At 43.9% G+C, this 16,438-nt stretch overlaps 1 protein-coding gene across 5 annotated transcripts in view; it reads left to right on the forward strand.

Annotated features, from left to right (window-relative positions):
* The window catches only part of Fam13c (family with sequence similarity 13 member C), a 114,814-nt gene that overhangs the window by 71,016 nt on the left and 27,360 nt on the right, over window positions 1–16,438 (forward strand). For all 5 annotated transcript variants that reach the window (XM_036167254.1, XM_036167255.1, XM_036167251.1 and 2 more), the window contains one exon: window positions 7,890–8,037. In XM_036167254.1, the coding sequence (XP_036023147.1) occupies window positions 7,890–8,037 (148 nt within the window). The remainder of the gene's footprint in view (window positions 1–7,889; window positions 8,038–16,438) is intronic.

A 16,438-nucleotide genomic window follows, 5' to 3' on the forward strand; every position in this document is an offset into this window, starting at 1 on the left:
GAAGCAAAGGGAGAGGAGCTCTGGTGTTCACAGGCGTGCTGCTTTTCCCTTTTCAGTGTGCTCCCATAGGATGATGTCAGAGAAGATCTTGGGGGCTTGGGACTGTCGGAGCAGGGAGCAGATGGATGAACAGATACAGAGGGAGGGTCTCCTGTGTTTGTGGATTGTGTATGCGGGGTTGGGAGTTTATGCAGACGATCATGCACATGGAGGGGATTAGAGCAGTTAGTGGATGTCTGGGAACGGACCTGTATCCCGAGTTTTCAACCAAGTTCCTGCTCAGTCTGCATCGCAGCAGTATGAGATCTGCATATACTTCGTGGAAATGTAAAGGGATGGATGGGAAGGTACCATAAAACCCCTTCCTAGAAACCACATGTGAACGTTTCCCCTGCTCCATAATTGCACACTCACAGATGAAGGCACCTTAAAATAGTTCTCATTATCCCTCCCTCCCGTGTGGGTGTTCTCTATCTTCGCCCAACCGAAGTGGGACCTGAGTAATTGCAGAGAAGAGAAAATGAGTAAAACAAGATGCCTATTTTCTATTGTGTGGAAAAGAAAAGTTAACTTGGGACAACCACACCTAGGTTGTGCAGACTTCTCTCTAGCTGGCTTCTCACGGGGCATGGTGGAGAGGCAGGGGTAACTGTCATTCATTCCCAAGTGCATCATTGCCCGAAGCTCAGTCTCCCTTCTGATTCGAGATGCCCTACTATGGAGACTTTGGAAGTAAACCCGGGAAAACGTCAGCAATAGCAGAGCCATTGTCTAGGGGCACCGTGGTCTTGCAGGGAATCAGAGTTGTCTATGAGAAGGGATTTCAGAGAGCTCCTTGGTTTTTCTGTAGAAGGGAAGGTATGTCTTGGTGTGAAAGGTCACTAAGTCAGGTGTGACTGATGAGTGACAAGGCAGGGTTGTCACCCTCGCCTTGAGCTTTCCGTTTCTTTCTGGCGTGCTTAGGAAAATAACGTCCGTTATTGGTCGGCTCATCAGCTGTTTCCTCACTGCACTGTAAGCTCCAGGAGGAAGAAGCTGATGTCATTCTCTTAGCCTCCACAAGAGCCTAGTTCTCATTTGAGCAGTCAATTGGCAGGTGGCTAGCACATCTTCAGAGACCCTGCCAGGACAGTGAGGCATCCCCAGGCCTTCCTGTGATAGCACTCCAGTGCACATTCCATACTTGTGTTAATGCAGATATATATGTTACCTTGGAAAGTTTATGTGTTTTCGGAAGAAGAGGACCAGACACTTAATAAAGATAAATAGCCCAGGTGATCCAGCCTCAAAATGCCTCTGTTGCAGTGTCCTCAACAATCCGCATACAGAATAACTTCAAAGCTGCTTATGGAGATGGTCCAGCCTCACAGACTACTCCAGTCAAGACTTCATATAAGGCCCCGTGCTTTCCATCACACAGAGACTGGACCATAAATGATGCAGCTACCTCTCCCAGGACTGGACCATTCTCTCAATTTTCTCAAGGTCCCCTAAAGATGCTGTCACCCCAAGATAAGCAGTCTAGAGAACACAACACCCATATTCTCAAGAGGTGGGATGGGTGGTTTTCGGTCATTCAATGGATTATGAATGTTTCTCATCATTTAGGGGTGTGTTGGTTACAAGTTGTTGGCCATGGTTAGGGAGAAGCTGAGCAAAAGAGATTAGATTCAGGGATCTTGTTCTGAAAAGAGAAAAAAAGGGGATAAAGGAATGATAGGATAGAAGAGTAGATTACTGAATCTACTTTAAACTAAAAAGCAACTATTAATCTCATTGGTATGGATTTTTGTATATTGATACAAATTTAAGGTTATTTTTATAATATGTGTATTTTTTGTTTCTTCTTTTGTTTAAGGTATTGTACCTGTGCAACTCATTTAACAATGTAATGTAAATTTCTAGACCTTGAAAGTTATTATTACAAACTCTTTTGGATAATTAAGAAATACAGGTTAGTATTAGTACTCTAACAATCGAATTTGTGGCCATGGTAGGTATGTTTTCAAGGTCAAAAATATTTTAGATAGACAGATGGTCTTCAAACACTTCAAAGAACTTACAGAATTTAAAATGTTTTAATAACATAAACTTTTTCATGACAATGAGACACATTTCCTGGCAGCATCAATTTACTTCAAAAAAGGATGATGGATGTCGAAGAACCTCCATTTGGAGTTGGCTTCCAATGTGGCAAAGCTAACCATTTGGGCAAAAAAATACTCTTGCCTTGACTGTTGACAATATGCATCTGTCAACTTTATAAGTCCATTTTGACTGTACAATTAAACTCTAATATATTCCAATATATAATTCCATGCCATATGAAAGGATGGCATGTAATAAGTGATGAGGACTCTGTAGCCAACAAGATTTATTATGTCTCATCCAGTCTCAGAGCCGTCCCGTGTTGAGGGATCAGCATATATGTCATCTGTCCTATAGACTTTCCTGGCTTTTTCCTTTATGTCTGTAGCCAAAATCCTCAGGATGTCTCCCCCAATCAAATCTGATCTTTATTAATTTTGAAGATACCATAACTTTTTGTTTCCTGTGGAAACAAAGACATGATCTCTCCACCAACACAACACATTTCCCATTATGAACTTCCATTTTGAAGCCAAGACACCCCTAAATTATATAGGCTGGTTTAATTCAGCAATCCCTTTCACAATCAGTGTCTCTCAGAAGCTGCCATTCTCTGTTCATTAACATTTAAAAAATTTAAAATTAGCAAAACATCATATAAGGTCCAAACTCCCTATGTTACAATATTTCCCATCCTTATGTGGCTTATCCTTTTTTAAAATTTATTTACTTTCTCTTTAAAGACTTTGTTATTTTTAAATTATTGATTATGATTGTTATGATTATTTTTATGACTGTCTATACTTATTTTCTACTGTACCTATTTAAAGGTTTGCTTGGTCTGGACTGCTTTACCAAATGCCTGTAGCTATGTACTTTCAATGTTCTCTGATGCATGAGTCAAATCTTAAACTGCTAACTACGGCTACACTCTCTACCTCTAGCACATGACCTGATGGCTGGCTCTGCCCACTTCGGGTCAGTGAGTGGGGAGACTCATGCCTGTGGGCTGGCTGGAGCCAGTCTATCTAACCCAGTGCTCTTATCTGGTCTTCTGCCACCAAGTAGCATGCAGCCTGCTGCTCATAAACCCCATTTAAATGTTCTGCCTCTCTATGCCCTTTGAGCCTACCCAAGAGACTGCTTTTTCAGGCCCTATGTGGATATCCAGCCTCCATGTTGGACGTCACAATTGCTTGACACTCCATGCCATTTCCAGGTTATTTCATCCAATCTTTCTCCTAGAAACTTCTGAGTCTGATGTACCCCTGTGTATTGATGTCCCTTGCTGCTCATGTAACTTTTGAGTCCTTTGGTTCAGTTCTAGACCTAAGTCTAGATACCCATTGTGCTGGGTTCTGCACCTCCATTCTCAGTGGATGCTTGTTCTTCTCTCCATTCAAGTTAGAAGGGGAGTTCAAAGTCATCTAGAGTGATGGTAGACAGGTGCAGAAGGGAAACTCTGGGAGGCAGAATGATGAGTCATGACTGGTCTATTATGGGGCCTGTCCACATGGCCAGACCTCTTCCCAGCAGCTGGCATTTGGGAGCATTTCAACCTGACCAGTCCTGGAATGATGGCCACTTACTGGCACTTCCACAAAGAGCTTTTCTCACTTTCCCTCAGTTTACCTGGGGGCACCCCTCCCAGCCATGGCCATAACTCATTACTGTTATTTTTGCCTCTTTTTACAGATGAAAAAAAAATCAAGGGTTTGAATAGCCAGGATACTTGCCTACAGTCAGGCAGGATACAGAGCATAGTGGACATTCCCTGTGGTTCTGTGGGATACTGAAAGCAACCTTTTGCTTTGCAAATTACACAAGAACACATAGTAGCTTGAGCCAGGCTACTGGCACCACATTAACAAAAAGCTGAGACTGAGTCTCTGTTAGAATGCTTGCCTAATGTGCAGGAAGCCCTGGGTTTTGTCCCTCTACTGCCCCAAACCAGGTATGGTTATACATTCCCACAGACCCACAACTCAGGATGTAGAGTCATGAGGATTCGAAATTGAACATTATCCAAGGAGACAGAGTTCTAGGCCAGCCTGGGCTACATGTGTTGTTGGTTACTTTTTCTACTCTTGCTCTTTTGTCTTTGGCCTTTTGGGGGCCCACTACCCAGCTCCCAAATAAATCTCAGATAGAGGCTTATTCTTAGTGATAAATGCCTGGCCTTAGCTTGGCTTGTTTCTCGCCAGCTTTTCTTAATTAAATTATCCCGTCTACCTTTTGCATCTGGGCTTTTTCCTTTTCTTACTTCTATATATCTTACGTTCACTCTTACTCTGTGGCTGGCTGGGTGGCTGGTCCCTGGCATCCTCCTCATCTTGCTCCTTCTTCCACATTTCTGTGTTTTCTCTATGCCTGCCAGCCCCGCCTATTTGTTCTCCTGCCTTGCTATTGGCTGCTCAGCTCTTTATCAGATCAATCAGATGTTTTAGACAGGCAAGTAACACAGCTTCACAGGGTTAAACAAATGCAACATAGAAGAATGCAACACATCTTTGCATCATTTCACAAATGTCCCACAGCACAAACAGATGTAACACATCTTCAAATAATATTCCACGACAACATTAGACTCTGTCACTAAAGAAAGAAATGATGGGCTGGGGATTTAGCTCAGTGGTAGAGTGCTTGCAAGGCCCTAGGTTCGATTCTCAGCTTTAAAAAAAAAGGGGGGGGGGAGAAATGGACATGTCCACCTCCTTTTACATAGAATTCTTTAAAAAGCCATCGTAAAATATATTCGATATGAAAAGTATGCCACTTCAAGTTTTTTGTTTGTTTGTTTTTTTGTTTTTTTGTTTTGTTTTGTTTTTTGAGACAGGGTTTCTCTGTGTAGCTTTGCACCTTTTCCTGGAGCTCACTTGGTAGCCCAGGCTGGTCTTGAACTCACAGAGATCCGCCTGCCTCTGCCTCCTGAGTGTTGGGAATAAAGGCGTGTGCCACCACTGCCCGGCTTCATCTCAAGCACTTTTAAGCATACAGTTCTGCAACACTAAGTTCATTCTCTTTGTGGAGTATCCTTCATATCTACACCTCTCACCATCACACAGACCTAAAATTCTGAACCCATGAAGCAGCTCCCTCCCTTCCCCAGCTGGTCCTGGGGAGACACTGCTCTGCCTCCTGTCTTTATGTCTTTTCTACCCTCTTACTCAGTGGAATTACACAGGATTCAGCCTTCTAGTACTAGTTAATGTCACTGTGTGATGGCCCATGTCAGTCAGGATCTTCCCCTTGAATTTTGAGGCCTGTTCTTTGGAAGTTCACCCATGCTTGGGGTATCCATTTATCTGTCCATGGACACCTGGGTTCTTGTACCTCGTGTCAGTTTTTGAAGGGTGCCCTTACAAAGTGCCACAGACTGGGCAGCTTCAACAGCAAAACAAAACAAAAACAATGGGAAATTCAAGGTCAAGGAGCCAGCTGCCTTGGTTTTTCCTGAGGCCTTGCTCCTTGGCTTGTAGATGGTTGCTTTCAAATGGGACGCTCATAGAGTCTTCCATATATGCCTATCCCCATGGTCTCTGGCTTTTATGAGGACATCAGTCTTATTGGCTTGGGTTCTGATCCTTATGGCCTCTTTGAACTTTATTTACATCTTTAAAGGCCCCATCATTAAGAATAGTTACATTGAGAAAAGAACTTCAGTAGAGGAACCTTGGAGACAAAATCCAGCCTGTAACACCTCTAATCTCTTGAAATGCCATAGATGTGGGTATGCACAGAACTGTCTGAGCCTTCACTTTCAATTCTTTCAGGTGCAATACCCGATAATGGAGTTGTGTTATATGGTATTTATATTCTCAGGATCAGGACCCACCATGCTATTTCCTACAGTGACCCATCATGTCACATTTCCATGACATCATCTAACTCTTCAGTGCACCTTTGTGCTTTTGAAGTGCCCACTCTGGTGTCCTGGTGGCCAGTTTCCTTGAAATTGTCCTTGGTGTCCACCAGCTGATCGGTTACTAATGACCAGATTCTTCCGGAAACTTGGTGCCTTTGTTCTTTTCTACTTCTCCTCTCAGTAACCTTAGGCTCTCAGCTGCTGGAGACATGTCCAGAAAGGAGAAGAGGGCCCTGGAAGTCATCTACTCTCAGGCCGTGGTGCTTTGTCTTGAGCTGGGGTTGTTAGGAATCACCTCTGAGGGCTGACGTTGTTCCTGTCAGCTCATGAGCAAAGCTGTGCATGGTGGAGGAGGGACCTGAGCTGCCGAGGTGCCCACTGACTTCCAAATGTCTGGGGAAGTTTCAGACATCCCTCAGGGAGCGTCATGCAAAGACACTGCTGTAGCATCCTCTCAGTGGATGAGGGCATGGGCGGGTGGGGGGTGGGGGGTAGGGAAGGGCGGCTGGCACAGGTAGAAGGGAGGAGAGGGTGATGTGCGGGGAGATGCTGGTTAAGTGTGCATATGAGAGTGTATATAAGGCAGGGGTGTGAATTAGAGGCACAATGTGAAGGAATGGGGGTTGATGGTTGATGTGCAGGTATTGGACATGCATGAAGGAGAGGAGAAGGGTGTGAAAGTGTATGTGTGGGATAGGCAGAAGAGTGGGGGGGGTTATATTAGTATGAGAATGGTAGGTAGAGGGTGGGATGTGTGTGTAGAATAGGGTATGTAAGTGTGGGTTGGGGTTGGGGTAAAAAGGCGCATATACAGTGCGAGCGAGGGCATTTGGGGGTTAGGGTATATGTATGAGTGTGTGGTGTTAGAAGCAAGGCTGTGGGAGGTTGTGTGTGTGGGGGTATATGGGACAGGCAGGGGTGGAGCTGTAGAGTGGGGTGCTCTAGTGCGTGCCTGTGTGGCATATGTGAGGGGGCGAGTCGTGTGAGTGTGCATATGTTGGAAGGTTTGGGTAGGAGAATAATCAATTGCCCTGCTCCCCATGGCCGCCCTGCCACAGCTGGATGGAGGTGGGTGGAATTGCTCCTGTGACCTGCTGAGCTGTCCTACTGTGGGGTCGCAGGCAGTGCCCAGCAGGGACTCAGGCATGACTCATATTCACCTGCCTGGGAATCAGTGTGCTGGGCTGCTGCATCCTAGGTGCGTCAGTCTGCGTGACTTGTTCTTACTAAGAAGAACCCGAGAGAAATTTCAAGTGCGACATGAAGGGGTAGGCGGGAGATTGGACTGTAGGCTGGAAAGGATCAATTGCTCTCCCTCAAGTAGCTAAGTTAGGCTAAAGGGACCAGGGCTGTCTCCCTAGACTCTGTTCTCTGGAGGAGGTAGCCGCAGCATCCCCCTGCAAGAGAAGTAACTTTAGAAGGCGTGTGCAGCAGGGTGAGGGAGCCCAGAAGCCCCTCCTAGATGCCAGGCAGCCTCTGCAGCAGTTAACTCTTTGCCTGCCGCGATCTGCCGCAGTCCGTGTCTTAGAGGGACCGTGGCTTTTTATGAATGGTAGCCTGGGAGTGGCCTAATATCTGGCTCCTGATGTCAGCCCAGTGAGTGAAACAGTTGCGGAGCGTAAAGCCTCTACACTTGGGAAGCAGACACCTTCTGAGATTGGCGCTCCAGATGCAGTGTCTCTTGCTGACGAAATCACAGGTCCCATGTGTCACAGATAAACCGTTTACGTTAGGATTTCAATGAGCCAGAAATTGAGACTGCACGTGGACCAATGCGCATCTGACTTAGGCATCAGCTCCTTTTCCTAAAGCATCTGCAGTCAGCCGGAGACCCCTTTCCTGCCAGGCACCGGAGAAAGGTGCTGGAGAGCTGCAGACCCAGTGCTGTGTGTTAGGCATCCGCTTAGCTGGCTTCATGTTCTGCTTTTGTTGGCAGAATTCCTTGCTGAAGCTCCAAGCCCTCGAATCTGATCTGTGCTCTGCGTTTCTGGCGAGCCAGGAAGAAGATGGCCAGGTGCATGGAGTTAAGGACCCATCCCCAGCTTCCACCCAGAGTGTGCCTGCTGACAACGTGGATTCTGCAGGTAAGAGGCAGAGTCTGGGGATGTCCCAAATGATACTCTGGAGACAGCTCAGCCTTCACCTGGACTCCTGAGGGAAATGATGTAACATCAAAGCCCAAGCCCAGGGGCTGGTGAGAGAGAACAGAGAGAATTTAGGATTAGCTGCAAGGCAGACTTTACTTAAATGAGAGTAGGCTGAAAGCACGGGTCACAACTTCTTGTCATTTTTCTGGTTGTTCTGTGAGGAGGAGAGTTCTTTTCTATTACTGGATGTAGATGGTCTGTTCTGTCTTAAAACCTAGCATGCTTTTGAGTTCCTGCCGACCAGGGGACTTTCAACCCCACTACCCTCCACTGTTTAATTGATTGTACAATGATAGAGAATTCTCATCCGATCGAGAATGCAGGGGTGAGTGTTCAGCTCTTGACTCATTCTGAGCGTGTATCCTTGTTCTTGCTTCTTCTGTATTTTCATCTCAAAAAGTCTCAAAATGTGTGTGATTGTGTGTGTGTGTGTGTGTGTGTGTGTGTGTGTGTGTGTGTGTGTGTGGTTTTTTTCTAGTTTTAATCCCGGAGACGGCTGATTGGCTAGCCAACAGAAGGCAAATTAATGCTCTCAGGAAGAATTAGAGAGGAAGGAAACACCAATTTACCTGAGTGGAAATGAAGAGGGGAGCTTATCCTTCTCTCTACAAATAGGCCAGAGGCTTGCAGACAACCCCTTGGGTGGGATGGAGGGGAGAGAGAGTGGGGGGGAGGAGGGGGGACGGGGCAGCAGGAAAGGGCTTAGGTGAGCTAGCTCTAGGAGAAGCCCCTAATCTCCAGGAGCCAGAGAAAGAGATTGGAAATAGCAATTTGATTCAGAAGCATGAACAGCAGTCCTCAACACACCTCTGTTTAAGACCGTCTCCTGTGGCCAAAGCAGGCTGAAGAGTCATCTGCCATGTTAGAATTTGTTTTAATAACAGTGGCTATAGGAGCGAGCCGCTGAGGGTAGCTATTCTTTCCTGTTATTTATATTCCCATGATGTGGGCACTGTTTGTGCATTTCATGATTAAAAAAACCCACTGAAGTGAACGGTGAAATAATACTCATTGGTGTGAGGACCCAAGGCCTAGTGGGACACAGCTGGTGAGTGGCAAAAGACTTCCCTGCAGCCGCCATGTGTCATTGACAGGTGGTGGCCTTCTTGGGTGGTAGGTAAGCTCCCCTCCTGTACTGGCCACCGTGATTGGGTCAAATACAGATAGACTAGGGTAGGGGTCCAATCAGTGTCTTAAGTCAGATTGTTACAGTATGCCTCCACTTCTTCAACTTTGTATTTTGTCTCCTCCAAACAAATAGCACATACCACATGTACGAAAGTCTCAAGCAAAATTTAAATTGACCTTTGAATTGTCTGATGTTTGCATGAACTGTCCAAGTATATAGCACAGAGTGTTTAATATTTGTTGTGTACTGGATATAGGTGGTTTTTTTTTTGGTGTTTTGATGATTTTTAATTTTTGGATATCAAGATTATTTTGCATTTTTTTTGTCTTTCTGGGTCAACTGGATTTTGAACAAGCCTTAAATCGGTGGGGGTGCACGTCTTTAATCCCAGCACTCGGGAGGCAGAGGCAGGTGGATCTCTGTGAGTTCAAGGCCAGCCTGGTTTCCAAAGGGAGTTCCAGGAAAGGCGCAAAGCTACACAGAGAAACCCTGTCTCGAAAAGCAAAGCAAAGCAAAGCAAAACAAAACAAACAAACAAAAAAACCACTTGTGAAATATAAATAAATTCTGAGCTTACCTAGGGACTGCTCACAGAGAGGCACAGCAATGCCTTCCGTGTTCAGTGATCAATGACAGGCTCTGAGACAGGGCTTGTGGTTTAAGTATTGGATTCTTTTTTTTTTTTAAGTTCAGGTGATTAGACTCTGGAAAATTTAGAGAGCTAGGTGTTTTCATGGTCCCTAGAGAGTTTCTCTATGTAGCCGAGGGATTGTCAAGATGGTCAGAATTTGTAAAACACTTTGGCGTGTGTGAGGTCTGGTTTGGTCTCACGCACTTCCAAGTCATACTTCAACAGGAAGCCTGTACGTTTTATGACTCACGGGTTCCTGTTCAGAACAGTAGTTTGTTTTGTGCTAACTAAAATGTAATTACATAATTTCTTTCCTTCTTCCGACTCCTCCCACTACCTCCTTAAATTCCTGGCCTTTTTTTTTTTTTTTTGTTATAATTCTCCCCGCCTCTCCCCATACAAACTGCTGAGTCTGTTCAGTATTTTGGGCATGTACATTATTTCAGGGCTGACTCCTTCATACTGGATTACCAATTAGGGGACTCCTCCCTGGGGGAAGGGCTGCTTTTCTTGCCCTCAGCCTCCTACAGTTGCCTTAGTTCTTTGTTCAGCGGTATGGCCGTGTGACCTTTCCCCTTCCATGTCCATAGATTGATTAGCAGTTCTTAATTGGTAGGAAGTGTCTGTATGGACTCCTGTTTGGAACTATGGGTGTGTGTGTGTGTATTACCTGTGCATGAGTACATACGAGTGCATGCACATGTGTTTAAATCTTTGGTGAAAAGAGGATTGCATAAGATTATCATAAATGACCACAAGTCCATAAAAGATTATATTAACTGAAATTTAATTTTCTTAAAGTCTTACCCTCTAAACCTGTGCTTGATGCTAGTATGAGAGGAACAAAATCCACCGAGTGGTTTTTATAGGAATTTGTGGATATAATTTGCCACCAGTGACTACTGATGGTAAAATTCACAAGTATATATTGATGTCACTCTAAAAAGTGACTCGACTTTAGACTTAGTACATGACTTACATTATTTAAATTTTACAATACATGTTTTGACAGTTTGATCAAAGAGTGGTAGTCCCTTGTCTGGTGGTTCAAATAGTGGTCTTGACCTTCATTCATGGGTTGTAAAGTTCCTCCTTGCCCAGTAAGATGTTTGAAATGGCTCCCTGTTCTGTGAAGCTAGTTTCATACTGCACCTGCTACAAGATGGGTTTCCTATTGTCCTGTAGGCACAGTGTGTTCTCATTGGCATTATAGAGGCTTCTTATACACCATAACCACTAGGAAGATTTTCCCGCATGGAGGTTTTCAGGCTTTACCTTAGAGCTGCGTCTCCCAACCTATGGGTTTCAACCCCTTTGGTGGGGGTGTCAAATGACCCTTCCACAGGGGTTGCCTAAGACCATCCTGTATATCAGATACCTACATCACGATTCTTAACAGTAACCAAATTATAGTTATGAAGTAGCAACAAAAGCGATGTTATGGTTGGGGATCACTGTAACATGAAGAACTATATTAAAGGGTCTCTATGTTAGGAAGGTTGAGAACCACTGCCTCAATCAGTCTTGGAAGTCCTAAACTCTGCATATTTTATAAAAACTCTGAGTAACAGAATCCACTAGTTAAGTGGACAATGTCTTAGGGAGAGAATGTCAAGGCTTCTCTGACTATAGTTTTTGTTATCATAGACTACAGGGAACTTATGACTCAGGACCCGGGGCCAATCAGCTTCATCCATTAATACCAAGATGAGGAAGGTGTTCATGCACCAAGGTCACAGGCAGGTGTGATGGTACATGGTCAAGGAAGGGGACATAGACAAATCTTAAGAATACAGGGGTCTCTAGAGTGAAGTGATAGGGTAATTTGAGAGCATTGAAAGGATCAGGGACTGTTCTTGCTTATGGAGGACTGTTCTGGCTTTGGGGTAAAATGTCTCTCACATGCTGAGGAGTCCCAGTCCCAGATAATCTTGCATAGAGTATCCTACCTGTAACTTGCAAAACATATAGTGTAGGACAGAAATTAATATGGATTGGATATTTGTGTCTCCTAGTCTTTGGAGAAGGGGCCTTCTGGATGCAGCCCACATGTATGGGACACTTCCTATCCTAAGTGTCCAGAAAACTAGCTGACTGGCTTTCTGTTATCTTAGGGTACAGTGAGAAGTCAGCTATTTGTAGCCCCGGAAGAGGGCTCTCTCAATGGCTTGACATGGCTGGTGCCTTGACCTCAGACTTCCCACCTGCAGAACTGTGAGAAAGGAACTTTCCTTGTTTTTCAGCCCCCTGGTCTCTGGGAGTTTGTCAGAGTCACTCAGACTAAGGCAGAAATCCATATGGTAGATGCAAAACTCACTGTAGCTGCATCAGTGCCTCATCACTTGAGTAAATATTTTCACTCTGGTATTAGTGTTCTGGTGTCACTGGGTGAAAAATGGCTTGAGGGTTGTCTTGACAGTGGCTTTTCATTTTGAAGGGTACACAAGGAAGTCTACAATGTTTTAAATCTACATTTAAAAATGCCTTTAAAACTGTGGGCATGAAACATTTCTATTTATTTTAACAAAATGATGATGCCTTTAGGATCATTTTCCATGCTATTCCTGCCAATGGGAGTAATTTTCTCAGCTTTCCTGTTACATCTGTGTATTCTGTGCGAACTCAAGGACAGTCTGGCATTCCATGTGGCTGAACATACCCTTTGTTCTGTCTCTCCAGGGATGACTGATAGAGTGGAAGTTTGAGTGAGCACCATCCCCAAAGATAGCTGAACATCCATTGCTACAAATATTCTTTCAGAAGCACATAGCTTCTTTTTGTAAGATCTTGATTTATAAATTCTCCATTTGAGTAAGACACTGATATCTACCATCTGTTTTCTCTTCAAGGATTCTGCATAATCTATAGATCTTGTCTTAGCCTGAGTCAAAGAGAGCCCTGTCTTCCCATTCCTAATTCAAAACACTGTACTTGACCAGACTTGCAAGTGACTTGGAAATCCCAGTGAATCTCCAGATGACAGGGTTACACACCTCAAAATGAAAAATTGAAATGAGGGATGGAGCTAGATGCTGGACAAGTTTCCCAGAACTCAGCACCACAGTGGGGTGTCACAAAATATGTTCTTACAGGAGCAGTTTACAGTTGGATTTATAGAACAGAAAAGTATCTCAGGTGTCCCAATAGTTGGCCATCATCATTCATATGACCTGTTCCCCAGCATCAGATAGGCTATAAAGATTGGGTTAGAGAGGATCTGTATCATTCCAACTTCAGGAGCTCACATGATCCCCAAATATCTCTTTGATGCTTTATTACTTACATGGTTATGTAGAAGTGCATGGGCTTTTCTGGGTATATATACCTGCAAACATTTCTTGAATCTTTTATATATCTATTATTATTATTATTATTATTATTTTATTTTATTTTATTTTTTTGATTTTTGAGACAAGGTTTCTCTATGTGACAGCCTTGGCTATCCTGGAACTTGCTCTGTAAACCAGGCTGGCCTCGAACTCAGATCTATCTGTCTTGCCTCCCACGTGTCCAAGTGCTGGGATTAAAGGCATGTGCCACCACTGCTTGGCATTTTTATATATTATTTTTATGTATAAAAATAAATATATTTTTTATGTATATGAATATTTTGCCTGCATGTACGTACATATATGCACCATGTGTGCAGTGCCTACGGAGGTCAGAAGAGGGTGTTGGATCATCTGGAACTGGAATTACACAAGGTTGTAAGCTGCCATGTTGGTGTTGGGAACTGAACTTAGGTCCTCTGTAAGAACAGTGAGTGCTTGACCTCTGAACCACATCCCAGGGCCCTTTCTAGAGCCTTCTGATCTTCCCAGAATATACCACCATCTGTTTGAAGTAAAAAAAAAAAAAAAAAATTGGCTACTGGTGTGAAAAGTAGCCCTAATGTGTTTGCCTTCAATTGATTTTTCAACTGGGCTCTATTTCCTGTTGCTGCTGTTGCGCACGTTTGGCAATAGTGGAAATGGATTTGCTAGTTGTATCTGGGGTGGGTGCGTGTACTGCTGGCTGGGGACCAGGGATTCCTGCTAAGCATTCTATAGTGCATCGAAGCTGTGCCCTCCCTGAGAGAACTGCCAGCCCCTGAATGCCAATAATGCTTAGGCTTGGAAGTGCACCATATTGCATTGAGGTTGAGTAGCACCAACACAAACGAACCATGTTCTCTTCGCTTGCTTCCAAAGGTTGAGTGGATTTTTCTATCTTATCTGCTCCATAACCTGCTGAGGCCAGCTTCATCATGATCCTCAGATTAAAGAGGGGAAAAAAAAACAGTATAACTTGGCTAAAGGTGCCACAGGTAGTGGTGGGCAGGGATTGGGAACAAAGGGGGCAGGGTGGGCTGGGGGCTTCCCCAGCTCTTCTCCACTAGTGTTCACCATCCACTCAAATAAGTTGGTAGCCTGTGCGCACTTCCTATAACTGCTTTGTCTTCTAACTGTTTAAATCTATTCCTAGACTGAAGCTTCAAGACTCAGATTTGTGGTTAATTTGTCATGTTAGCATCTTGAATCAGAACTGCCCACAGGCACTTGTGCCTTTCTTGAGTGTGTTGCTGGATTAAATTAGAATTTTATTCACCAACGTGGGCAGAGGCAGTTTATGTGGTGATATTTTGTTTGTAGTCTAACAAATAAAATTTGCCTGAAAATCAGAGGACAGAGCCAACCACTAGGTTAAACATAGAGGCCAGGCAGTGGTGGCACACACCTTTAATCCCAGCATTTGGGATCTCATGCCTTTGCTTCCAGTATGTGGGAAGCACACACACACCTTTAATCCCAGCACTAGGAAGGTTGAGACAGGAAGTGATATGTCTGGGCAGAGAAAAGCATATAAGGCAGCAGGAGACAGGAATTCAGTCTTTTTGGCTGAGGATTCTGGGGCATTCAGTCTGAGGATTCATGGAGATAGGATCTTTCCCTTTAGGGTGAGGAATTGGCGAGGTAAGAAGTGTACCTTCTCTCCAGCCTCCGCCAAGCCCTGTTAGTTCAACAGCCCACTTATAAAATAAACACACAGACAATGATAGGTATGAGCTAATGGCCAAACAGTTTAAATAATATAAGTGTCTGTATAAGATGAATTAGGATTTGTGCAGCTCCTCTTAGATGCCATTTTAGAAATGTAAAGTAAGATTAATCTAGGATCTATTTGTAAGCATTGGTACCGACATGTCTGTCAAAAAGACATTAATTCAACTTTGCCCTTTGCTACGTATGTCAAGAGAGTTTGTGTTCACTGCAAAACATGGTCCAGTTATTTGGTTTTACTTTGAAATGACCTTGGTATGAGATTTAGACCATAGCCTTCTTGAAAGGTCAAATGTGTTATTTATTGTTCAGCTGGGTTCTGAAATAATAGCTCCTCACACATTTTCATGAGCTGGTCTGGTGACCTTTCACAGGCTATTTAATCTTCCATGCCTCAGTTTCCTTTTCTTTAAAATAGCAGAAAATTCTTAGTTTTATTGTGAAATTACACAGGATAATATGTATGAAACGCACCATGTATCGATCATGGTAAATATTCAAGAAATGTTAGCTATTATTATTTTTACCTTTTAAATTATTATTATTATTTGTGTGTGTGTGTGTGTGTGTACATACATGTCTTTATGAACTTGTGAAGGTCAGAGGGCTGTCTTTCAGGAATCAGTTGGCTCCTGGGGATTGGATTCAGGCTTTTAGACTTGGCAACAAATGCCTTTGTCCACTTAGCCTTCTCCATGGCCAAGTTATCACTATTTAACAGGGGGGCATTCTTACCCATTCAGAATTTACTTTCCATTAGTTCCACCTCATGATGATGACCTTTGTCTTTAAATACCGACTGTCTCATCATTTCTATCAGTGTCAGGGTGTGGGAGCAACATTCACAGTTCATTTTGCAGGTCCCCTCTAGAGTCTTGAATGTGATTGACATTGTACTAGTTTCCTTAAGCAGAAGCTATCTATACCAGCGATAATCTGTAGAGCAGATGGCTGAATAATCACATTTGTTGCACTAAAGTCTAGCCTGTGCTCTGCCTATGACATAATCTGACTCTCTAAGTTCTGCTAATTTTTTTCTCCCCTGCTTATAGTGATCTTTATAGTGATCTTCGTGTTTAAAGTAGGTCGTGTTACCTCAACACTTTGACCTGGCCATGTCCTTGTCTTAGGTCATTTCTACAGCTACCTTTTTTTTTTTTTTTTTTTTTTGAGACAGGGTTTCTCTCTGTGTAGTTTTGGTGCCTGTCCTGGAACTCACTCTATAGCCCAGGCTGGCCTCAAACTCACAGAGATCCACCTGCCTCTGCCTTCCAAGTGCTGTGATTAAAGGCGTGTGCCACCACTACCTACCTTTACAGCTACCTTTTAGAAAGGACAAGAATGTGAGTCCTATAACCCAAATTGCCTGATAGTTACTTAAATGGCTAGCCCAATCCAGAATTCCTTTCATCTGCTCTGTGGCTCATGGTCACCTTGGCATGGTGATACCTTCTGCTATCCATATGGGTCTCTTAGCCAAGTAAGTCCACCTGCTTTCCCAGTAGCCAGTACATTGAAATGACTCTAGGTTTATCCACT

This window comes from Onychomys torridus, chromosome 18, assembly GCF_903995425.1.
Source record: "Onychomys torridus chromosome 18, mOncTor1.1, whole genome shotgun sequence".
Lineage (NCBI taxonomy): Eukaryota > Metazoa > Chordata > Mammalia > Rodentia > Cricetidae > Onychomys > Onychomys torridus.